Here is a 26,713-nt window from a genome sequence, read left to right on the forward strand (position 1 = left end):
GATCCAATATAGCAGAATAATACAGGACTCTTGTGGGTGAAACCATCACAACTACGTTACTCAACTAGAGAAATGCAAGCATGTCGAATGCGTTTGTGGCTGATTTGGTTACGCAGCTGTGAGTAATCATTGCTGACAAAGACAGAGACTGTACATCGAATGGAACTTTAATAAGCAGAGGGAGAGAAATACATTGTACAGTCAGACATTGTACCAGATGTCAAATTTTTACACGCAATCAGGATTGATAATGATGGCCCTCTTGAAGCCCTAACTAAAATCAATTTACAAAAGTGGAAACAAAACAAAAGCAAAATAAAGGAAGACACATTAAGATCCATTATTGCCAAAGTAGAATTCTACATGGGTCAAAGGGGGGGAAAAAAAGGGTCACATTAAATGACAATATCAGGAAATAAGACTTTAATTCCACCATAAAACACTCCTTGTACACTCTATCCTACAGCTGAACCCATCCCCCTCCCACCCCAAACCACCCACTCACCCTCCCCTCTCCATTATACATCCTTCTCCCCCGAGCCATCCCTCCATCAGTAGCACTCTTCCCTCGCGGTGTGTGATTATGTGGCGTAGCGCTTGGTCCACTGTTTGGCTATCCTGTCGTGCTCCGGTCTGTTGTTTGTGTACTGAGTGGCGATGCTTCCCACCAGAGGGTCGGCTTTAAAGAGAGTGAGCACAGTCTTGGTTTAAAATGAAGGATTAAAGCAAAAACATGTTTGAATCTAAAGAGGGTGTGATGACTAAATGTATCCATGGGCTGTGTCTTAAACCACATCCTGCACTAAATAGTTCAGATCTGGAAAAATCCACCAGGTAATCCTCACACCACCACATTTTCTTTCGTAGAGATAATCAAGTAAAACACTTTCAATACAATATAATAAGAACGAAATGTCTGCAGCAGAATACATGAGCATTAAACAGCTGGATGAATGCTCACACCTGTAACTGCCAGAGCTATGTAGTCTGCTATATTCTAGGTCTTATTATGGACCGAGCTCCAGCATACAGCCATGACTGGCAACGCTGCAACTTCAGCCCAAGACCACATGAGAGACAAGTTATTCCTGGGTTTTTATTCCCATCATGCTCCAAGAGTCAAAAGGTCACTAGCTTCGGTTTACAGTTCATTATGGCCTGTGGTAACTCGGCTCTTACGGTTCTGCGCTAATGACTAAAAGTTTAAAATCCCAGGACTACCAGAGAACAAATGAGCAAGATCCATCATCAACTATTCAGCTGTGTGCTTGGACTGGATTCTGTTTCACTTCCAAGTCACTTTGGAGAAAAAAAGTAGCTTGTTTTAATCACCCATTAATTTAGAAAACATGTTCAGCCCTGGTCCTGGAGTACCTCTGTCTTACACATTTTAAGATGTTTTCACACCTGCATGTTTTTTTTCTTCTTTTTTTTTGGTATGTTTGGTGAGGTGTGAAAGCTGTTTTAGTCCAAAGAACCTATCCCTGGTTCTCAGTGGTCTGGGGTCCTGGTGTGGTCTGCATCATGTGTGGAAGCTATCTGCTCTCTGTGCCACATGCAGAGTAATGTTAGTGCTTGAACTTGACATGTTATTTCCTGTTTCAATTTTTCAGGATGGAAAGGAGAAAGGGGTGTTATGGTCAGTGGAGCAGACTCAACGCCTTATTGATCTATATACAGAACTTTCTAGACTGGACCACTGTAAATAGCTTACGTTTGTGGAGCGAATGCTTGCACCGAGAGCATCGTGAAAAATGCACGTGTTGTACCGACCTGCATTGCTAAAATAATTCTAATCTGAGCACAGATCCTTGTTTGTAGGTTTTTGTCCATGATGGCATGCTGTGCATTCAAAAACTTGAATGTTGGTAAGACAGAAAAAAAAAACCCCACACCAAACGGTTGAGCACGATGGCTACCATTTTGCAAACCTGCATGCACAAAAGCGATGTATGGAATTGGACTATCAATCCACGGTTCAGGAGGAATTCTTTTACATGAAAGCAAACCTCTAAACAAGCTCAGAAAAAAAAGTGCAGGACAGAGGGTACTCCAGGACCAGGGTTGGGAACCTGTGCTTTAGATTTTTCTTTTTTCCACTCTTTTACATGAAAATAGTTTTCTTTGCTGTCTGGCAAGCCAAAAAAAGGCCTCAACTTGGATTATATGCTTTTCTGTACCGAAAGCATGCGATTCTGAACAAAGCGCCAGCCAAACACACATTCAGCCATGTGCTATTTGGATTACATCATTGTGTTGCGCCCTCTTTAGAACAAACCCGTAACTACAACTGATGCAACACACAATTCACATTCTTACAGTTTCTTTTTTCCTGCAGACTTAAAACTGTAAACTAGGCCTTTCCCTCAATAGGTTTTTCAGGACTTTAAGAAATTAAACTGTAACAGGAGATTACTAGACATCTTACCAGGGTTGCAGTCTGTGAGGAGAGAGCAGATGGACAGCAGCACCTTGGAGATGGTTAGCGCTGGGCTCCAGTTGTCCTTCAGGATGTCCAGGCAGATCACTCCCTGACTGTTAATGTTGCAGTGGTAGATTCTGGTACGAAACGTCACCTGGGAGAAGACCAGACACACCTCAGCTTATGTTTCCCCATTACCACTGACCCAGGCCATTTTTAAACTCCAAAATATCATTTACGCTTTAATCATTACTAACACAGAGGGTTGCATAACCTAGTGGCAACAGTTCCTTCCACAGTTCCTTTCATTAATCCCTGCAGCAGGTGCTGAAGTGGTTGACAAAACAGTGGTGAGGCTGAGAGTAATGAAATGCAGGTGAAATGTACTTCATTAGTCTAGCAATATTTCAGACTAGACGAAGCAAATTCTACACTTGACTGCACATTGTGGAAGGAAAAGTTTTTAAAATTTTCTTTTAATGGAACTTCATTTTCATATCACATTTATGGTTAATTTTAGGTGTGTGCGTGTGACTAATTTTTTAAATAGCAATCCCACCTGCTCCTGCAGTTACACTATATGGCCAAAAGTTTGTGGACACCTGACCATCACACTCATGTGGTTCTTCCCCAAACTGTTGCCACAAAGTTGGATCTTTGTATGGTGTAACATCACAATTTCACTTCTCTGGAACTGAGAGGCCCAAACCTGTTCCTTTGCACCTTTGGTATGAACTTGAATGCCAACTGCACCCGAGGCCTCCTCACCTGAAAACAGTACCCGATTTCACTAATGCTGTCGAACATAAATCCCCACGGCCACGGATCGAAATCTACTGGAAAGCCTTCCCAGAAAAAGGGAGGGTTATTATAACACCAAAAGGGACTAAATCTAGAATTGGATGTTCAACAAGCACATTTGGCAATTTTTTTTTTAACCCAATCACAACTAAAACATAACCAAGTAACTATTTTGAACTACAATGGCCCTGACCAAGATAAAACAACTGCTAATGATGAATGAATGAAATTTGTAAATCCCTATTTACACAATAAATAAATAAATAAATCCCACAAACACACACCATTCGGCACTATTCAAGCCCTCTTAATCAACGTGGCGTTTCTCTATCCCATTAGCACCCACGTCATAACACTAAAAACCTGCCCACTCTCACAAATTGTTGGGTCCTACAGGATTCTTTACTGCTGTTTATTAGAATTTAACTGCACTAATAAAATAACAATGTTGTAATTCAGTCTTTGCTTTAACTTTGGAAAAAGACGTCTAATCAGCTACGTTTTTGAATTTACTAGTCGACTAGTAAACATTCATAGTCGTGCAATCCCTGACATATTTATGGAAAGCAACATAATACCTCTTCAGGTGTTCGGGGATCCTTTTAGAGACGGATGTTTGTGCGCAAACTAAAGACCAGTCATTTAACATGCATTTCCCCTTGCTATTCTTAGGTTAAAGTGAAATAAACTCCAACTACAATGGTTAAAAACTATGTTTTCCATGTTCATTATGGAAATTGAGTCAAGCACAAAGTCATTTGTGTGTGTGTGTGTGTGTTGGGGGGGGGGGGGGGGGGGGGGGGGGTAGCACTACAAAGGCTAGGCTAGGGCTGCAGGATAAAGGAATGGAGGGAGACACGGATCAGGTGATCACACCAGACTAGTTTTAATCAAAAAATAAATAAATAAAAATAAATAAATAAAAAGGCAGATCAAATATTAAATAGGCAAATGCAGAACTGCTTCAACCCGTTTATCACGGGCATCAGTCCATCACTGACATCAGAAAACCAGAACTCTTCACAAGTTTAGTACCAGCAAGTGGGAAAACTGTGCGAGGAAACTCAGCCTGAGCCAGAATACTCTGCCAACAAAAACCTGCTACAAATAACAGGTCTATAAAGCAACACAATAGGCTTATCATCACCACTAAAGTATCCAGTGACCTCATGGCTTTGTGTAAATGTGGCAGCACTGTAATTTTTTGTTCTTCTGATCCTTCTGCTGTAATCTTCAGTGCAGCTTTACACTATACTGTCATTACAGCCAGTTTGTTGCATTATAAACATACCGGTTTAACACTTGTGTTGACAGATAGCATGAACACATATTCATCCTTCTTAGCTGGAAATTAGACTCAACATGCGCTGCAGAAAACAGGCCATGAAAACGCTAACATTATGATGAAAAGATAAGACACCATAGGGTCATTGGAATACTGTATGAATAAACACTTTTGCCATAATAGTAGCGCAGACACTCAATGCAAATAGCAACCTGCTCCTCCAGAACTGGCCGAGAAGATTGCCCACATATGGTTTACATTTGCTTGCTGCGGTCCACTGCTTCAATATGGCAGGTTTTATCCATCTCCTGTAATTGTATCATCTTAAAACATCAGCAGTGAGCAGCTAGATTTTGGTATTGGTTTGAAATTTGGCTGAAAGATGAGCGATGGACCCGAACTATAATGCAGCACAAAACCACACAGTGAGAGGTCTGCATGAAGGCACTTAGTCACTGTATTCTGGGCTTATTACCCAGAGCAGAAAATTAGCTTTTCATGGGAACCTTCTCACCTTGGGCGGCTTGAAGGGGTAGTCGGGAGTGAAGGCGATGTCGAGGAAGAAGACTCCTCCCTCATACACGGAGCCTGGAGGACCCAGGATGGTGGACCTCCACTCGTAGATGTTGTCTCCTTTTGGGCCGGCACTAAAAACACAAGTAATGAAATGAGGCATGGATTTTAAGACCAAGCGATGCTTGACTTTAACATCAGCTAGTATTTACGATCTAATTTTAGTCTAATACTTGTGTAGAAAGATAATTTCTGTGGAGAAAAAAAAAATATCTATTAGACGTGTAATGATCAGACAATTCGGATCGATGAGTCACTTTAAAAGGCGATAAGTGAAAAGAACCGAGGCAACAATCGTGAATCGATTATTACTGATAATAATTTGATTAAGGGAAAGGGACTGGTGTGTGAAACTTTTGTACAAATAATTAGGCTAGCAAGGTGATTTGCCAGTAATACTGATACTTAAAATAGTCTCTCTCCATCAATCACAATTTACCAGCCAGCTTAACCCAGAATCTGAATAAAGCTGGTCACATATCAAGCAGAGGCTAATTCAAACTGCATCAATACTAAATCATTGCAGTTTGAATTAGCCTCCGCTTGATATGTGACCAGCATTGCCTTATGAAACAAAATCATATCATACCAGATTCAGTGGTATCCTCAAATATCTAATCATTGCCTTAAAAATCGAAATCGTATCATGCAGTGTGGAAGCGAGAGGTTTACACCCCAGTACAGAGTTCCACATTTTAAAATGATGACCTGGTAATCAGTACCCTTTGGTATAATCTAAAATGACTAAATTTGTCCAATATCGCAACCCATCACAATTAGGCAGCAGATTTAGAAACACTTACTGCAGTAGTCTTTTCTTTCAGTGTACGTTACAGTCCTTTATTCTGTCAAAAGAATGTCTAGCTATCTCTAAAGCTGATCAGACTTCTGCAAAAGCCTTGAAGACATTCCGTCACTTATCTGAGAAGTTTCACCACTTCTACTGAATAGTGGGGAAGTCCTGATTATTTACACCTGCATGAGTCACATCGGTAAAGTTATAATATTTAATGTAACGAAGTCTGGCAGTGTGCACCAGTGCGAAACTGCTGTGGCGAATGTTCAGACGTCAGTAAGTGTGAAGGCAAAATTCATCATATGAGAACTCTACAGCATTTACAGCAAGAAGGCTTCAGTTGGAGAAAATGTCGCTTTTGCTGATTCTGCCTCAAGCGTAGGCAAACCTGTTTTAGAAACCTGTTTGGACAGCATATTGAAATTTGAAAAATGTAAGCAACAACATTGCTTATAACAGTATAGCAATAACTACACCAAATTTCCATAACCATATACACCTATTTTAAAAAAAAATTCTGTTTCATAATTGCCCTGTTCTTAGGAAACACTAGAATGAAGAGTGAGTGAAAAAAATAACACAATCGAAGGGGGGGAAAAAAATGGAGCAAAATGTCAATGCTATGGCAATAGTGAGGTGGGTGAAACAAAACTTCAAGATATAAAAATAACTTCCTAGATATATATACACACACAAAACAACATTCCACTAGGCTATACTCAACTGCAAATACTAAACTAAAATAAATTACTCATCTCTCAAACCTAGCCTGAGGTTTCTGCTCATGACCAAAACTGACGCTTCAGCTGAGCAATGGCGTGTTTTCACCACAAACCTCTCATCCACACAGATTATATCACTGCCTGTGTATCCGCTGAACAAATGAGCACAACAGATCTACAGAGAAGCACACACACACACACACACACACACACACACACACACACACACACACACAGACAGTGTATCAAGTATTCTGAACGTTAAACTACAGTTGAAATGATCCTGCCATCTGACTGAGCCTGCATTTTTAACAAGAGACATCCCAAAACAGCTTTACAGAAATAAGGATAGAGATTTAGTTCCCTAATGAACAAGCCAGAGGAGACAGTGGCAAATAAAAAAAACAGCACCAAGTGTGTTGAAAGGATGTTCAGTAAGAGCAGATTCTGAATAGATTCTGACAGGACAGTCTGAAACAGCAAGACTGAGATTTGGGCATGAACCGTTTTTGCACACACACAATGCAGTACCTACACACACACTGTTAATGCAGAACACACCCCTCTCACACATGCACTTTTGTAATTCAACAACAATTATTAAGAAAGGGGTCGAGTATGAACACAAACCAGGCCTGAAAATTCAAAGACTGAGGCAGTGGTCTATGAGGACAAGTCCTAGCACATGACGTCCTGGAATATTATCTGGGGGGCTCATGTGTGAAGAGAAGCTGATAAATTACCAGGAGAGATGTGCTAAAACATCAAGGCCAGTGATTTAAAAAAAATAAAAAATAAATAAATATTTGCAGCAAACACAATCAGCAGGAAATTCAATTAAATTATGCTACCTTTCAACATAATTTTCAGCCTAACTAAATAAAACTACCTCTCAACTTAACTAACACAATAACTAAAGCTTAATTAAAATTCAACTTAACTAATTAACTCAAAGTAAGCAAATAAAATCAAACAAATAAATAGGATTTATTTTATTAACATAATCCAACTATTTAAATATGGGGCTCATTATTTACATATGTACAGTAATTATTAGCTAGAATACTTTTATTCTTGAAATTTCCACTGACTAAACTCATTTTAAACCCTCCATTAAAATTGTCAGATTTTTTTCTTTTTTTTTTTTTTAGACTCTCATTTTTGAGTTACAGAAGTTGGGGCTAAACCCATTTAACTCAAGTAATGGAGGAAAACAAACTAAAAACCATTAAAAAATATATAGAACAACTTGGAAAATATTGGGTAATTTCCACCACTGCATCAAAACTGAAAAAATACAATGGAGGATGCCCTGTCTGTGCTTCTCTGGTTCCTGAGAAGAGTTCCCCAGAACCCAGTTTGAGAACCAAACCTGCAGGCTACTTTCTATAAACTCAAGTGTTGGAGGCAACAAACACCAAATCCACTCATTTGTTACACACGAGACATCTTACTTCACAGGACTTTCAAATCTGGTGTGAATGTGTGTCCCATTCACATCTCCAGTTGAGTGTGAAAACTGCTATGTAAATACAGGACGTTTATAGACACTTTCTCAATTCATAAACATTCAGATGTTAATCCACTACTAATTACCTACACAGTAACAGCTGACCAATAGCCACAAACAGAAAAAGCACACGGTCCTGTATACGAGTCAGAAAATGAGGCAGGATATGTTTAAAGTGCATGTTAGTAAGAATAGCAGAGGAATCAGCAGTACAGCAATAAAGCAGGGTAACAGCCAAAGCTGGGGGAAGAAGCTGTTAGTGAATTGTGAGTTATCTGATCTTTACACACAAGCAAACAATGTAAGGAAGATAAAGTGTAAAGCTGTTTCAGTGAATGATCAAAAGACAACATTTCTTATCATTAACTGCTTTTATAGTCATGCTTTCATGAAAATAAAATGCAACAAATGGACTAGATTCTTCACACCTTTCACAAGAGGTAAATTTCCTAAGAAGCTTTCCCAGTAGGTTTTCTTTGATAACGCTTCACCAGGTGCAGCGCGACACTCCGGGTGCCAATCATCCACCCATGACTGACTCCAACTCTCACAACACATTTAACATGTGGCCACACAACCTCTTGTCTGATTACAGCGGAATTTCTGAGGCAATTCCGTTGAGTTGCAAGCGACTGGACTACAAAAGCTTGCCAGAATAAACAGATCCAGAGAATTGAATCAGAAGAATCTGTGTTAAAAGGGGAAATCCACATTAGCTCAAATTTCACCCTCCTGTCTTTCAGCTCAGTGTCAGTGATCTGCTGCTGCTTTGACTGCATCTATAAACATTAGCTCACTGTAGTGTTACAATGCAAAAGGTCAAGGCACCCTGGGGTTTTGTAATGCGTGCACACACACACACACACACACACACACTTTATTGGACAACAGCAGCCCGTCAAGCTGCTCACCCCTGAGGAGGAGCAAAAACAGGAAAGGCCTATGAAACACCCCTGGGCTCCGCAGTGCAGACCACAAGCAGCGCAATTAGAGCAGCACACTGTTTTTAATTTCGGTCCCTGTCTCCTGAGTCAGCCTGCGGCGCTGGAATGTGAGGAATCCCAAACGTGTGACAGACACCCATCGGCCAAAATCCACACGAGGGGGAAAAAGGTGGAGGGATGGGAGAGATACAGAGGAAAAACAGAGAGGGCAGCAAATGAGACAAATAGGACAGATAGGAAAGAAGAAAGAAAGAAAGAAAGACAAAAGAAAGTGAAGTGGTGAAAGGAAAAAAGAAAGAACACAAAGAGCGAAGAGAAATGACAAAAGAGTAAATGAAAAAAATTAAGGAAGGAAAAAGAAAGGCAATACAGGTGGAAAAGAAGGAAAAGTAAAGAAAACAGTAATAAATGGGAGGAAATAATAAAGATGAAGAAAAAGAGGAAAGAATAGAAAAAATAGAAAAAGGAGGGAGGTGGAAAACAAAGAAAGAAAACAAGAAGGACATGGAAAGAAGCAGAGAAAGTAAGAAAGAATACAAGAGAGAAAAGAAAGAAAGAAAGGCATACACGTGTTGGAGATGGAAGAAAAAAAAAGGAAACAAATCAGGGAATAAGAGAACCACCAGAGCAGAACGACTGACAATAACGAGAACCAGAGCTCAGTCACATAGCACTGGTGCTGGGCGATAAATTTATTTTATTTAATTTATAGTGATAAAGTTGAATTCTATTTCTCCTTTAACAGCCTGATCACGCAGCACATAGGAATTAGAGGCATGTAACTAAATTGCATGTCCATTTGGAGGAGTCACGTTTAAAACAACTACAATGTTGACTACAGGAGGATGAAATGCCAGTAGAGTATTTAAACATATACACTTAAACATATACCCTTAATGAGATGTACATCAATACTCGCCTCCAAATCCCACCTGCACAAATCCTGCTGATCTATACACATCGGCCAACGTGCGATTAAAGACTAAAAACCTGGTTCATATTGGAGAGTTCAAAACACCTAAGCTAAATGATTTCAGATTCGTATGTCAACTGGCTCATGTTTTTCAGCGACAGCTCGTACAGCGGACTCCGATGTTAAATTGCGATGTTAAATCTCTTGCATCCGGAGAGCAATAAAATGACCACAGGAGCAAGTTTCTAGTGGACTGTATTTTCTATGAACCCTGAAGTTTGTGGTCATATGATCATCCGTTCGCAACATGGTGTCCAAGCGGTCGTCAAAGACTGAAGTTGAGAAGAAAGGCTGGCTTTCATTTCAGTTTTGGGAGGACAGAGAAAAACACCGACATGGCTGACAGAAATAAAAGGTCACAGAGGAGAGCCTGTAAAATACGAAGTTACCCCATGACCCCACGTAAATTTAATCCCATCCAAATAGGGCTTAAGATTGTGAAGGGACAATTAAATTGTTATATCGCACAAGTGTGATTTTTTACTAGGCAGATTAATTAGCGTGCACAAGAAAATACTAATAAAACCGAGTGCAAAAGCGGAGTAGTGTGAGCAGAGTGGGAAAAGTAGAGAAGTTAGAGAGAGAGAGAGAGAGAGAGAGAGAAAAGGAACAGAGCAGTAGAGCTAAAAGAGCTGAAAAGCATAAAAAAAGTGTCTTGAGAGTAATAACGTTAACATAATAAAGCTGTGATATGCCATGATGCATTCAATAAAGCACATGAGGGAAAAATAAACACGTCATGCTCCTGCTGTGCATCATTATCCAACTCATCACCTGCACAGCCTGCACCATCTAACCTTTCATGACCAAAAAAAGAAAAACCCCAAAACACTTGTGAATCAGCCAGTCTGCTGTATTAAAATGCACACACACACACACACACACACACACACACACACACACACACACGGGGAAAAGATTTTAAGTGAAATCTATCACCAAGATTTCTGTGAACAGGAAACCAATCATTTCCACAAGACGTTGTGAACGACTGTGCACACGATACGATCAAAGACTTGAGCACAAGGTGAAGCTTGCAAGAAGCAGCTCCTGAAGTGCACACAGGGTCGAGACCACCGGCACTCAAAAACATGAACTTCGCCTACTAATAGCCACCTCTGACCTAACTGTCTAAACCACACATGCTGACTGTATGCGTCTGTGTATTATAACCCAGTAAAGCCTCAACGGATTAACCATGCCAGACGTCTACGTCTCCAGCGCTAAAGCTGAAGCAGTAGTGCTGAATTTTATATATCCACCTGCACACGAATTCCAAACACTGCAAGAATGCAAACACTGGCAGAGTTAAACATAGATTCACGCCCCAAAGTGAAACTGAACAAAGGTGGCTATATGACGAAACAAAACAAATAAGGGTTTTATTGTGATTATGGTTTATATGCATGTAGCAAATTATTAATTAGCAACTGCAAACATCCTGCACATACACACAGCTAGGTGTGACAAAGTCCAAAAAAAAAATAAAATAAAAGTATTTTGTTATTTCTTTAATAGAGATGGCACTAGAGGTGGGAGATATGACAAAAACCAATACGGAGCAATACTTCTGAAAAAGACATTTCTGTAATACACACTAGACATCATGATATAGTACAGGCTTCCTAACAAACTGCCAGCAAAACAGTACCGCTGCATTTAAAATTAAACCTTTCAAAAAAACTGTTCAATGAACATGTTCAAAAAGACACTGAAAAGGAAGAGGGGGAAAAAAAAGGTAAAAACTAAAAAAAAAAAAAATTAAATTTTAGAATTTCAAAGATTTAGCCAGTAGAAAAATGTATCGAATCTGGTTCAAGTTAGGAATTGCCATTTTAAAAATAAATTAATTAATTAAAAAAAAATAATAATAATTTAACCTGATCCTGTAACAAATGGATTGGATTTGGAAATGATTTTAAATGTTTTAAAAAAATATTATATAAATAAAAAGTAAAAATAAATATAAGAGAGACTTGAGTGTATTTTTTTTTATTAAGACTGATTTGTATTATACTTGTACATTATACTTATAATATTCACATCATAAGTGATTTGTGTCAGAGTTTAACTTTAATTTTTTTTTTTTTAAATGGTTTTGCACATCATGTTTTAGCTATGTCCTTTTTCTTGTATTTAAGTGCCTTAGTTAAAAATAATCATTTAATAGTTTCGTAATTTTTAAAGAAAAAAATATATATATCGGCTAGATATCAAAATCAACTGATTCTCAAGCTTTCAGTATGAGTTTCGTGTTTTTCAGTATCAAAGTGTTTTGTCTTCTCTAGTTTTCTGAAGTGTTTACTGTATAGTTTGTTGACCGTATTTTGTCTACAGCCTTTATTTACTGTATTTCCTGAGTTTTGTACTGTGTCGCTTATCCTCTTGTCCGATATCTCATCCTATTCTCATATCTATTCTGAGGGAGATTTATTTCATTCCTAATGTTACATCTGTACATGATAAGAGCCTACTTGACTTGAAATTTGAGTAGCCACACACACACACACCCACACAAACACACACCGCCTCAGCTAGAAGTTTAAGAAGCCGCAGCTTAACACCTAATCAGTTCTCATGTCAAGGTCCAGACACCAGCAGAACACAGAACACAAATCACCAGCACGCAGAAAGCACTCCTCACATCACCGGTTAAAAGACTGTTAACACGGACAACATCACAGATGGCTGCTTTTCACAGAGAGAGCGAAGAGTCTACAATTTACTTTTATAGAACACTAAGAATTATTTTTTAAATTAATAATTTACTTTCATTTCATCACTGAAGTAACAGTGTTGTAAGCTGAAAGAGAAAACAGAAGAAAGAGAGAATGTACTTTTCTTCTTCCCATGATCTTCAAGAAATTCAGATTGTGTGGAATATTCCAAATATTTCACAGGTGAATGTGTTCAGGTTACAGTGTTCAGTAAATGAAAGTAAAATGTACCCTTTTTTTAATAAGCTATAATGCAGGAGTTTTGGAAAAGAATGATTTGTGCACTAGATATTAAATAGATTTATACTTTAGTGCAAAATTATATGATTTTTGAAGCATTTTATTGATTAAATCTCAAGGTAAAGTATCGTTATAGTGATCCGGGACAGGACCGATGGGCTGTCGAGAGGTTTTATTTAATTTTTTGTCTGATGTGATTTATCTGAAACATGCACACAGGCTGTGTTTACTCTTTTGTCTTTTGCTTTACATAGACCTACAGATTTGTAAAGGTAACACCACTGGAACCAAAATGGGATCCTGATTGTGGACGACTCACCCCTACAACCTGAGCACGCGATAGCCTAAACGTGCCATCTGTCTCAGCAGCACCACGAGTCCTGCTCGTGTTGATGTGTAGAAATAACAACTTTAAGCTGGAAGTGCAGAGTAAAGGCACAAACAAGAGGCATCAGATCCATTAACCTCACAGCTATTAACAAAGCCCTTTACAGCCAATTTACATGGAAACAAAATTGCGTTGGAGACAAATATAAAGTGAACAAAATTCTTAAGAAGCAAGCTGATAACAGGACTGAGAGGAAAAAAAATAAACCGCTAAAATAAAACACCTTGCGTAAATGGTCTCTGCTTGTGTGTTAATGATTTTGGCTCAGCATGATCTAAACAGATGACGCATATGACACAGCGCGGCAGGTTTCAACACAACAACAAGCCAGAAAACAGGAAACCCAGTGCACTTCTACACGGCTCCTCGAGCTCATTGTTAATTCGGGGTGGGAACAAACACAGGAAGTCATTTCGGAGAGTAGTGACATTTCTGCTCCTTCTCCTAATCGCCAGGTTGCTGATAGTCTACACAGAGATAGTAAGTTACTCATGACCTCGATGCGAGTTAAAACTCCAAAGCCAAAATCACAATCAAGACCTGGCAAAAAAAAAAAAAAAATCTGGACAGAAGGTACTTCAGCTTGTGGACCAGCACATCCTGGTCACTCTGACCCATCATCTCCCAGAGGTTAATCCTTCCATAATCCACTCAAACTATCTTCATACTAAAAGCTGAAGTGGCAAAATATGATTCGAATCTGATTTTGTGTTTGTTTGATTAAGCTGGGTCGACACCAAATCAGATTTGACCCACTTTCATGTGTGGTTCTAGATCAGATAAAAATCTGAAATGTTCTCCGAACCCGGCTCCTTTCGCACATCTCTCAGCAATTTCTGCGAATACAGCGAAAGCAATGCATCTGCACTTTTTCCCGCACTTTCACACCTTACTCAAAAACAGCTGACAAGCTGCCAGCCAACCTTTAAAGTAAATGATTAATTTTTAATTACTCCTGCAATACAAATATGAAAAAAAAAAAACTGCTTATGATTCATCTGGATCGAGTGTTATTGCTCATGCAAGAGTCATTCCAGACAACAGGCTAAAATCAGCTTTTCTGACATCATCTTGACACTTCAATGTTAAGATTTCTAAGAATAACTACACTCTTAGTAAATAAGGATTAAATGTAACACTCTAAAGAAACACTCTATTAACTACCCAAAGAACACACAAGCACATTTCCTTTCGAGAGTACTGTTTAGGAAAGCTAGGAAGGTGCAACAGATGGCAGAGGATATTCGTCCCATAAACATTTCACTTACCTGCAGTTTGGTGGAGGATCCAACATGATATCAGCTAGCTCTTTCTGAATCCTGTATTTAAAAACAAACAAACAAAAAAAATAAAATGTTAAACGATTAAAACCGTGCACAATGATCCTGCAGTGTACTGAACTCCCTCATGATCTCTGTAGGCAGTGCCGAGTGTTCTTTAAACACTGAAGCCATTAATCCATACGTGCTTTATCTCTTGATAAACTTTCTACAGCTTCATGTACATCAGAACTTTAAAAGATCATGACTACATTTTAGCAGATGACGGTGATGGCAGGAGAACATTGTGCCATAACGTCTGGCCCTGCTCGTTTGATGCCTGTGAGCCGATCTATGGTTGCTATTTTAGAGGTTTCTTTTCTCTTATGCCCTTTTATGGTCCGATCTGGTCAGAGTTCTCTCTGGCATTGGAATAGCTTGCCCTGAAACATGTTAAAGAAGAAATCCACCCTGAACGAGCTGCATATTCATCTTTATAATGAACAAGTGATTTAAATGAAATCGAGTTGACATTTTTAGTTACACTTGATTTTGCTCTTTAAGTAATGTTATCCTTCTTTACCCACAATGCCATCCGAATACCTGCTGATAATAGTGCCAGTGCCAGTGGGATTTAACCCTCGTCTGTACCTAAAGACAGCGACGCAGCAGCGCTTTAGTGCTTTACTCTGTCCAACTCACTCATCTCATCTGTGCACTCCGCTCAAACAGATCAGCTTCCAAAATTTTCATGCTAATACTGTTAACGCCATCGAGTCTCTGTTGTAACTCGGCACAACTGCATCGTATTTAAGCGAAATCGTGCAAGCCAGAGTGCTGTTGTCCTGAATATCAGCAGGTAATCACAGCTGTGCTGATATTCAGTACAACAGAATGATTGCGAGTATAAAATTTATTTTATGTAACAATTCTATAAACAAGAAATTATTATCGAGCACCTGACGCTTCAGACATAACACATCCAAACACTGTGTCTAATTTTGCCCCGTCAATGAAAATAGTTCTCAAAGAAGCCACATCTGGAAAGAGCGTTGCGCGTTGCCATGCCAACGCACAGACCGACTGGCAGCCCGTAGTAAGTGTAGTAACAGTTTCAGCGTAACACTATTGCTAGAACTGGACTTCCGCGTAGCAAACACGCACAACTGGAGTGAAACAGATACGTCCCAGTGCTGTTACATTAAATTTCAGCAGTCTTGGAACGCCGCTTGTCTAATCAAATTAGTGGACCAGAAATAACTGCTGGAACTAAAATTTGCCGTCTCCACACTTCTACATGCAACGTCGCTACAAAATGACGAGGTAGAATCCAAGCTCTTGTGTCGTTGCTTGTAAGAGCCAAGAGCAAAACCAGACAGTTATCACTCAAGTGCGAAAATTTTACTAGCAAAGTCCTCCTGTGACATCAGGGCAGCAGATAACCGCTAACTTCTCACAGGAATAAAGATAATACGGCATCATGTTTGTACCACAGTCATTAAATGCAACACTGATATTTGCACAGTCTAGATTTAGAGCAGCCAGACACGTCATATTCAACACACTTGAATGATCTATAGATGACTGTGTGACCCAATTCATTTGGTTTCTACTCAATTACCTGCCACTAACATTACCGCTCGAGCATTTTTAAATGTGCATGTCTTATCTGAGAAAATGGAGGAACACTAATATGTTCCTGTCACTCTTCGGCAAGTGGGTGGCACGTTGGCGTAACGAGTAGCGTTGCCGTGTCACACCTCCACGATCCCTGGCTCGATCCTGAACTCGGGTTACTGTCTGCGTGTTCTCGTGTGCGTGTGGGTTTCCCCGACCTCCAACCTCCCAAAAACATGTCAGTAGATGCACTCTAGGTGCCAATGCGTGTTTGTGTGTGTATGGTGTGTGTGTGTGTGTATACACAGCGCGCTGTGTTAGAGACTGCGGTCCCATCCAGGGTGTATTCCCGCCTCACACGCAGTATTCCCGGGTTAGGGGAATCCGTACCCACCAGGATAAAGCGGTTAGTGATGGCGTGTGAGAGTTCAGCAGGTCTGCGCACTGACCTTTTGGCGCTGGTTGACAGAAGTTTGGAGTTTTTGTTCACGCTGGCTTTGCTCTCTCGTTTCTTGCTAGGTGTGTCTTTCTCCGACTGCTGACGGACGGAGGACGACGATGACAACGACGACGACGATGATGATGATGAAGAGGAGGAGGAGGAAGAAGAACTAGAGCCGGCACGCGAATCCTCGTCCGACATCCTCGCGACCTTGACATGATGGAAAAACAAAAACATTGATAAGAGTAGTAGAGTGTGATGAACTGTGTGCAGAAGGAGAACAATGTGATAGCAATGGTGACCTTTAACACTAGAGTTTCCCATAACACAATGCGGATTGTAACCTCTTTTAGACACACACACACACACACACACACACACACACAGAGGGAGGGAGAGAGAGAGAGAGAGAAATAAAGACAAATTTAAACAGCCCTGTTATCTAAGAGTCGGTGATTCATTTCATAACCCAGTAGTCTAAACCGAGATTAGCCTACTGACCCCTGAGTTTGCTCTGTAATGGAAGCCGGTGTTTATGAGTCAACACAAACAACACAACCGATTCGACACCAAAAAAAATAACGCTATAAGTGACCAGTTAAAGCTAGCAACCGAATAACCGACTGGGCGACGCCACACACACACACACACACACGCGCGCGCACACACACACACACAATTCGCTTCACTTTTCCTCCTCCGTCCTCGAGTTCAACAAACTTTCGCCGCCATGCGAGGTTACGTTTACTCTACCAACAAACAAACAAATAAACAAACAAACAAACTAACTAAACGACGTCGAATAAACCGAGCGCGCGAGGTTTCTTCACAGCGTCTCGTGCTCAAGCACGCGACTGTCCAACAACAACAGACCCGACTCTCTCTCTCTCTCTCTCTCTCTCTCTCTCTCTCTCATTTCACGAACGCTTAACGATAAACACTGAAGCCGTTCGCTAAAAAAAACAACAACAAGCTTAGCTATTTTAAAATAAGAAACCCATGAAGCCTGTTTTCCCTTCAGCTACCTTTCTTTGTGTCTGCGCGAGCCTCTTCCGTCGCCTGGACGCGCGTGTTTGGAATCGCCCTCGCGCCGAGCGGAAGTGCCGTGGCGATCCGGCGCAAGCCCACAGCGGCAGCACGGAAACTGTCCTCTCACAGGCCGTGTCAGGCGAATAAAACGCCTATAAGCCTTTATGTCACGTTACCTTCCAGCACGTTAACAGCTTATCTTTGACGTTCTGACGTAGAATTTCGAAAGTAACCTTTTTTTTTTTTTTTTTTTTTTTTTAAAGTAAAGAGTGATTAGCCACGCATGGAAGTCAATTAGCTTGTCTCTGCCTGCATATGTGTTATCACCTCAGATCCAAGAAATATTCAGTGTCCAAAGCTGTGCTTCTGTAGTATTACCTCAGTGATTAGCATCTAGTCTGAACATGTATATTCAAGTGTACAAATCATATACACTATATATCCAAAAGTATGTGGACACCTGATCATCACATTCATATGAGGTTCTTCCTCAAACTGTTCCCACAAAGTTAGAAACACACAATTGTCTAGAATGTCTTTGTATGCTGTAGGATTATAATTTCCCTTCAGTGGAAAAACACAAAGAGGCCCAAACCTGTTCCAGCATCACAATGCCCCTGTACACAAAGCGAGCTCCATGAAGCTCCATGGTGTGTGAAGGTTGGAGTGGAAGAACTCGAGTGTCCTGCACAGAGCCCTGACCTCAACCCCACTGAACACCTTTGGGATGAACTGGAACACCGACTGAACCCCAGACCTCCTCACTTAACATCAGCGCCTGATCTCACTAATGCTCTTGTAGCTGAATGATCACAAATCCCCACAGCCACACTCCAACATCTACTGGAGAGCCTTCCCAGAAGAGTGGAGCTTATTATAACAGGAAAGGGAGACTAACTCCATGTTAATGCCCATGGTTGTGGAATGGGCACATATGGGTGTGATGGTCAGGTGTCTTTTAATTTGTTACAGCAGTTTTCAGCTATGTGTGGTATACTATTTATTTATTTATCTATTCATTTATTTCTTTGCCCTTCTGAAAAAAAAAACTGACAAGGTGCCAGCTGCCAAAACACAGGCCGAGCTGGTCAAACGGGTAGACCATCTTTTCCACCTGCTACACACTGGTAGAAAGGAAACAATTTCTAAATTGCTGCTACTAATGCTACGCTATATGGCCAAAAGTTTGCGGACACCTGACCATCACACTCATAAGTGCTTGTTGAACATCCCATTCCAGATTTCTTCTGGGAAGGATTTCCACTAGATTTTGGAGCGTGGCTGTGGGGATTTGTGTTCATTCAGCTACAAGAGCATTAGTGAGATCAGGCGCTGATGTTGGTGAGGAGGTCTGGGGTTCAGTCGGTGTTAAAGTTCATCCCAAAGGTGTTCAGTGGGGTTGAGGTCAGGGATCTGTGCAGGACACTCGAGTTCTTCTACTCCAACCTTCACAAACCGTGTCTTCATAGAGCTCGCTTTGTGCACAGTGTGATGCTGGAACAGGTTTGGGCCTCTTAGTTCCAGTGAAGGGAAACTGTAATGCTACAGCATACAAAGACATTCTACATAATTGTGCGCTTCTAACTTCGTGGCAACAGTTTGGTGAAGTCAAGGCAAGTCAAGTAAAATTTATTTATATAGCACATTTAAAACAACATGAGTGCTGCACATAAGGCATAACAGGAAAAAATATAATTAAAATGGTAACATAAAATATAGTCAAGAATGAAAATAAATATAAGCAAATAATTACTATAAGAAAACAAACCAAGCTACATATGGATGTGATGGTCAGGTGTCCACATACTTTTGGATATATACAGTCATATATAAAAGTGCATTACAATATAGGAAGAAGATCAACATAACTCAATATGGTTTGAGATGAGAAGTGTGTAATGATTGTAACTTGCAGGTTTATAGCTCTAAACAGCAGTCATAAGCTTCAGTTATTGCCATTCACGCTTGCTCCAGTTCTGAGCTCCATTTCCCTGTGAAGAACCAGGAGATGCTTGTGAATTTTGACAAGAGACATGCTCATATTTTTACGTACCTATATTTTTATTAATGGCTTACTGTGCAATGTGGAGCCTCTTCCTGTAATGTGTAACAAGGTTGAAGACACTTGCAAAAGGATCTTGGTCAAAATCAAGATTTTGGACTCCTTCACATTTTTATGCTTGCACACGTGGACTTCCCTCTTCGATTATGTTCACATTTTCTTCAAATCCAGAGACTGAACATTGATTTAGTGTTTCTTTTACCATTTCTGTGTAGATTTGTAAGTATCTTTGGCTTATCATCTTGAAAAAAAGCTGTATTTATGGCCAAGTCTTAAGCTCCAGGCAGAGGCAACAAGGTTTTTAGGCTGAGATATCCTGGTACTTAGCTGAATTCACGATTCCATCAGTCTTCACAAGAGGCCTGAGCCACAAGCCACAACAAAGCCCCAAAGCAGTGACACAATACCATATTTAGCAGTGGCGTATCAGGTACTTGACCTCATACGCAGCACCCTTTTGTCACAAACATGCTGATGAAGCACGTGACCAAAAAGTTTGACCAAAAGTAATTTGGGGCTCATCTAATGACATTTGGTGGAGAGGCTGCATTTTGTGAGATGCTCTTATGAAAGGCTTCTTTCATACAACGTTTATAAACAGCTTGTTATGTAAATGATATTTAACAGTTGATTTTGAAGCTTGACAATCACAATCTTTGGAAATCTTCTTTTCCCCCTCCTTCATCATCGTCCTCACAGTGTGGAGACATGTCAAACTTAGTGTCAAGGCCCTAATTTGCTTAGAGGTACTTTTAACTGCTTATGTATTTTTTTTTAAATCTATTACCCAATTTGTGTTGTAATGGATGACAAAGAGATTTTAAATGGGTGTAACCTCAAATTTATACCCCAGGGAAACAAGACATGGTTAAATGCAACAACAGAGTTCCTCTGAAAGCTAATTTAACTAAGTTCCATTCAGGTCAAAACACTATTTCACTTTTTCAACATAATACTTTGTTTGTTTGTTTTTTCATAATGAACACAAAGACTTTTTTTTTTAAATTAACATTATTTATATTAACTAGTTATATTACAGAGTTTGTATTAGATGCATTTGACATAAAAGTCTAAGAAAGGTGAGATAAGTGTTCAAATAACTGGTCTTTGTAAATATGAAACTAAAAGGGAATTTCAGTCCTCAGACAAACAATCTGAGAAAAAAAAGCATGCAATCGGGAGAATCCTCAAGCATGTGAAGCTCATTTGTGTCTCTAATCTCAATTATTTTGCATTGTAAATAATTGACATGATATAAGATAGACTTGGTTTTATAACTCCATTTTCATTGCTAGAATTTCTCACTCTGACTAAGCTGGTAGAGGGTTTTTTGCCACTGCAGGAACTGCCCTATTTACCCATAATTCTGCCACCGCTCATTCTTCCCCCTCCACCATCAAAGTTCTTTGCATTTGTAACAGGATGGGTTTCAAGGGCTTTCCGCTCTGTTACACACAACACACGCACACACACACACGTTGGTGAAGGGAGTACTCAATCAATCTGTTTCCTGCCTGTCTCGCTGTCTGCTTGCATTACGTGTAGCAGACGATCAGACACGGCTTATTTATGGCTCATATGAAGCGCCTGGCTTGAGGAAGCACCTGAACAAGATCAGCAGTGTGATCTCTGTGCAAAGTCAGTCCTTCTCAAACCAGTCCTCAGGGCCTGCCAGACGGTCCACATTATTACTCTATACCTGTGTTGTATGAGTTAGGATTAAAAAAAAAAAAGTGGACCATCTGGGAGGCCCTGAGGACTGCTCTAAGTAATCCCAATGTGGTAGCGTGCACTTAGCCGGCTGTTTGCTCAGAGATAATAAATGGAGAGTCAGGCTGTGACAGTATGCTGCGTATAATGTTATTCTGAAATAGTTACATTGATGATTCTATACCATATCAGTGTAGATAATAACATGTAGATGATATCTTCATTCTTCATTCTTCTGAAATGTGCTGTGTAATGAGTAATGCTGCATTCAACTGGAGGTTGTAACTAGTAATTCCGAATACCGACAACCAGGAAAAACCAACGAAAACATTCTCTCAAGTCAAAATTCCTACTTGGGAACTAGGGGTGGACTCCTCAAACCCCGAATTCAGCAAGTGACCTCAAATCCAAATCAACATGGCTGCTCACAGCATCAGCAGTAAACAAAGTAGCACTTCTTACCTTTAAATGAGTTATACTGTCTATACAAGTATTTGCTTTATCAACATACATTTCGCTGTTTTAAGGAGGAATATATACATCACTCATCACAGTTGGCTAGCTAGATTGTAGCTAACAAAAGCCAAACATGGAGGCCTTCATTTTTTCCCACTTTGAATTTATAGGAAATCACAAGAATGTACCAAAGCTACTATTTTCTGTTTTATTTAAGAACAACTTTCTATTTGTTTGTAGTTATGTTTAATGTTGTGGAATATCCGTTAAACAAGTTCATTCCTATCATCGCATATGTTATAATAGCTATAAACAGTCGTTCTCTTACTATTTTTTCTCTCTCTAGAAGTTAGTAATATAAACACAATGCAGAGAAACTGCAAAGACCTCCATCCTGAAAACTTTCCCGTGTCTGGAGACTCCTTCCAAAAATGCTAAATAAACATCTCCTCACAGAAAGCTTCGGCCTATTCAAAATTACTCCCGTTTTTTCAATACGTTTATGCAGAGCTTCTACCATACAACTCTCTGTGAGTTGTTGCTATAGAAACAATTATGAATTAGATCCTTTAGATTTACTTTGCATCCAGCACTACTGTCAGAGCTGAAATTTTTTTCCCAACATGTTCTCCCTAATTTGAAGTTAACATGTGCTTCTCTAAAGACATGTGAAGTCAGCCAACCGCATCTTTTCACACTGCAGCGCAACACACTCAGAGGAAAGTGCTATCCGCCCTCTTCTGCATACATGAGCTCACAGACATGCACGATTGGCTAGTGTAGATGTGAGTGACGGGAGAAAGAGTATGCCATCCCTCCTGCCCAGAGACCACGGCCAGTTTTGCTCTCTCGGACTACTAGCAACGGATGATTGTGGTATCATCAGGATTCAAACTCAGGTGATGTTCATTAATTCAGTCATTTATCTTCAGTAAATGCTTTATCCTGATCGAGGTAATGGTGGATCTCGGGAACACTAGATGCAAGGCAGGAATACTGAAATGAACAACAGTTCATTGCAGGGCACAATTTTCACACATTCACACATTTATTCACATCTAGGGACAATATAGAGTAACCAGTCCACCTACTGCCAATTTTCTCAGAGGCGGGAGGAAACCAGAAAATGGTTGTATGGAATAATCATTACTCAACAATGACTAAACATTTCCACTGCGACAATTACCTAAAACCTATTAACCTTTATCCTAACAAAAAATCATTATCATAAAAAAAAAATCCTCTCAGAATGACTGGCAAAATTATTTACAAATATTTAAAATAAATGCAAACAAAAAAAGCCTCCAGCAAGTCTGCTGTTTCCTTTAATGATGTTGCTAATATGCAAAATCCTTTTCCTGTCCATCACCATGGGGAACGACCAAAGAACAGCACAAAGAGACAGATGGTTGCTGACTTGCCCATGTCAGGTAATGATATAAAAAAAAATGCAGAAGTATTTAAAAATACCATTACGCATTAAATATCTGGAAGGCATTTTTAAAACAAGATGTTTAAAGGCTCTTCTGCAGAGCAAGTGACAAATTGCAGTGCCTCATCTTCAGTTCAACAAGCGTCTCTGGAAATACAGACCAAAATCAAACTTTTTGAGACCAAAATCAAACTTTTTGGCTCTGTATGAGCATGTTTAGTGAAAAATGAGCACTAGATACAGGGAAAATCCACCTCACTGTGATATATGGTGGTGGATCATTGATGCTTTGGGGCTGTTTTGTGGCTAAAGTCCAAGGGCTCAAACTCAAGCTGCCACTCTAGGCCATTGATCTCTCAACAAGATAATGACCCCAAATATATATTCAGATCAACACCAGAATTACTGTTTCACCATCTCAAGAGTTGAACCCTACTGAAAACCTGTGGTCTGAAGTGAAGACAGAAGTCAACAGTGCTTGAGAATACAAAGGAGTGTCCTAGATTCCTAACTTTTTAGACATTACAGGAAGTCATAGAGTCCCAAGGCAGGAGTAACAAAATAGTAATTGTTAGAAGTGACCATTTTTAAACCAATGTTTTCCAGGAAAATTGCACAGTATTCAAATAAATAGTATTAATTACATGTCTGCAAAATTTCATTAAGTGTGTCAATACTTCTAGAGTTGACTGTGTGCTTGGGTTGTAGCCTGCCTTGTTTGTATACCAAATGAATCAATGTAAATGCAGTTCTAGGTGGGAATGTGTGTGTGTGAAGGTGAATGAACATTTAGGTTTCTTTTTTTTTTTTAACCCTGTGCATATTCTTAGTGACTGACTCAACTAAGGGGAAAGTTCTGGTATGGAAAATGTTCCTTATTTTCCCAGCCAGCAATCAAAGCCCCTTAAAAACCCCCTAGAGGACACGTAGGTACATCTCGTCAATTCATCTGTATGAGCTTAAGATGAGCTTTCTGTACGCTAAATTAGTCATTACAAAGTGTTTTTTTCCCCCCGGTTTTCTCCTTAATTTAGTCTTAGTCAATTCCCACACACCAGTCAGGTCTTCCCTGTCACAAGACAGCCACCAAACAAGGAGGGTGAAGGCTATCACGTGTTTCCTCCAAAACACGTTAAGCCAAGCCATTCACATCTTTTCAAAGTGCTGCTCATGCTGCGTAACACACTCGGAGGAAAGCGCTATCAGCCTTCTTCCACATACAGATGCCCGTGATTGGCTGTGATTGACAGGAGAGAGAATATAAAACAGCCAATGATAGGGTGCATGCTTTTCTGTTGCTGAATTCAACAGCCTGCCCCAAGTGGTTCTGTTCATGTTTTAAATTTTCTTAGTTAATTTTACCAGAACTGAGATGGCAGTGCATCTTAACGCCTCTGAAGGCTGCACGAAGATGAAACCACCTTTACAAGCTTAGAAGATCACATCCTCTGTGCAGTTTCGCATTGGCTGTCGTGTACCAGTGCTCCAGTACTGCAGAAGGTGCTATTAAAATTTCATGACAATTTCCAAGTCTACAGGAAGAAGCCTGGCTGCTGCAAAGTGCCTAAATTAAACTATGGTGAATTGTTGGAAGTACATAAATAAATGATAGAATAGGAGGAAGAGTAAGAACTGCTTATTTTGTTTCATATTTAAGGAAAAGGAAAAAAGGAGTAAGACATAGGTAGTATGGGAGAGACCATTAAATAAATCGAGGGGTGACAATGGAAAACCTATGCAATGCTTGGAATGAATCGGGTTGGGTACGCCTTGTTTGTAAAGACCAATCACAGGCTTGGTCACGTGACATCACGTAGCATCATCGACAGAGTTAGCCCAGCTGCAACATACATGACATGGTGAGCAAAGCCTTTACACCGTAATTATGACATATTTTTGAATGTCATGCATGTAGTGTGCTGAGGTCTTTCTGCTGAAGCCCAGGGGTGTTATTCAAATTTATTACACATGCAAAGGTAAACAGGAAATATCTGCAAGTCCAAAACACTCACACTAGATTGAATGTCTGGTAAACTCCACTCATCACTCGCTTCAAGATAGCACTTATTCTGAGCTCTCAATAAAAATGGAAAGAGAAAACATCATGTTTGTGATGAACAAGAAGAATTACTCATGGTCAGGGAAGGAGAGAGCTGAGGTTAAGTCAGAACAACCTCACAAACACAACCAACCAAACCACATTTCAGCTCAACACATCATTTATTCACTCAGTTACTTACAGAGTATCAGTCGAATTTTCTCTCACAATGTGCATTTTACAACAAACTGCCATTGGCTGCACGACGCAAGCTGCAGGCTGCTTAACTTTTACGACGCATTTCGAGATAAACAGGCCAGTGCCATAGTGTTCCACATATACAACTTAACAAAGAGGGGAGCTGAGTTAAAACAATCGTTTATGGGGGAAAAGAATGTCCGCTTCATGAAAAAAAAAAAAAAAAAAAGATTCAGTGATAACGTCGTCTTGAGCATCTTCCACTCACTCGGCGATGATGGACGTAGTCGCCGAGCCCAAAGAAAACCGCTGGATATGAAGTGCACTCCACTCATTCAGGCAGAGCACTTCTCAATAATGCAAAACAATAGCAGAACGGTCATAATAGCAATATAACATTACAAATAATAAAGCTTTTGATGACCATGCCAACATTCAGTGTATTGGAAAAAAGTACAATCCTGATCAACTTGCTCTTAGTATGCATACACTGTATAAAAAAAGCGTTCAAGTCAACAAGAAACGAAGGACAGTTCGTTGTGGGATAAGGGTGGGATAGGGTAAGGTATGGAGCTTTGAAGCATCATGGGAAGGTCTATGTGGCGTAGCGCTTGGTCCACTGTTTGGCTATCCTGTCGTGCTCTGCTCTGTTGGTCAGGTACTGTGTGGCGATGCTTCCCACCAGAGGGTCAGCTGTGGAGAAGAAGACAAGGAAGTACCATTAGCTCGGGTGTAGAAGCAGTACTGAAAGTATTGTTAGATGAAGTCAAATCTACTAAAATCATGGGGGTCTGTGATATACACTGTATTAGGAACACCTGTAGTTTCATGTAATTATCATGCAATAATAACCACTGGGACAGTTGAAGACTGGAAAAAGACTGTCTGAACTTTTTTCCAGTCTTCACCTGCCTAGTTTCCGTGAGTCTGTGCCCACTGTAGCCTCAGATTCCCATTCTTGGCTGAAAGGAGTGGTACCTGTTGTGGTCTTCTGCTGTTGTAAACCATCTGCCTGTGCTTTTAGACGTGTTGTGCATTCTAAGATACTTTTCTGCTCACCACGGTGTTAAAGAGTGGTTATTTGAGTTACTATAGCCTT

The 26,713-nt window shown here is 40.0% G+C and overlaps 2 protein-coding genes across 4 annotated transcripts in view; both read right to left on the bottom strand.

Annotated features, from left to right (window-relative positions):
- Positions 1-149: 149 nt before the first annotated feature.
- ube2e1 (ubiquitin-conjugating enzyme E2E 1) lies at positions 150-18,382 on the bottom strand. 3 transcript variants are annotated; one of them, XM_053231597.1, is made up of 6 exons: positions 18,314-18,382; positions 16,697-16,899; positions 14,640-14,690; positions 5,023-5,155; positions 2,429-2,576; positions 150-679 (listed from the first exon to the last, which is right to left on the bottom strand). In XM_053231597.1, exons 1-6 carry the CDS (start codon positions 18,365-18,367, stop codon positions 582-584), a joined length of 687 nt encoding a protein of 228 aa, XP_053087572.1. In that variant the 5' UTR covers positions 18,368-18,382; the 3' UTR covers positions 150-581. The 3 variants fall into 3 exon arrangements, with proteins under 3 accessions (XP_053087572.1, XP_026798087.1, XP_026798088.1); XM_026942286.3 differs by lacking the exon at positions 18,314-18,382 and adding an exon at positions 17,715-17,921; XM_026942287.3 differs by lacking the exon at positions 18,314-18,382 and adding an exon at positions 17,191-17,487.
- Positions 18,383-25,579: 7,197 nt separating this feature from the next.
- The window catches only part of LOC113543865 (ubiquitin-conjugating enzyme E2 E2), a 61,715-nt gene continuing 60,581 nt past the window's right edge, over positions 25,580-26,713 (bottom strand). The window contains exon 6 of the mRNA XM_034301768.2: positions 25,580-26,307. Coding sequence (XP_034157659.2) covers positions 26,210-26,307 — 98 coding nt within the window. The 3' untranslated portion in view covers positions 25,580-26,209. The remainder of the gene's footprint in view (positions 26,308-26,713) is intronic.

Source organism: Pangasianodon hypophthalmus, chromosome 29, assembly GCF_027358585.1.
Source record: "Pangasianodon hypophthalmus isolate fPanHyp1 chromosome 29, fPanHyp1.pri, whole genome shotgun sequence".
Taxonomy (NCBI): Eukaryota; Metazoa; Chordata; class Actinopteri; order Siluriformes; family Pangasiidae; genus Pangasianodon; species Pangasianodon hypophthalmus.

Excerpts from the sequence above, each read along its gene's own strand:
- ube2e1 (XM_053231597.1), bottom strand. The coding sequence starts at position 18,367 with ATGGAGCTTCATGGAGCTCGCTTTGTGTACAGGGGCATTGTGATGCTG. Across the intron at positions 2,577-5,022 it reads ACCCCTTCAAGCCGCCCAAG|GTGACGTTTCGTACCAGAAT; the intron begins GTGAGAAGGTTC and ends GTCTTCTCCCAG. Across the intron at positions 680-2,428 it reads CCTCACAGACTGCAACCCTG|CCGACCCTCTGGTGGGAAGC; the intron begins GTAAGATGTCTA and ends CTCTCTTTAAAG.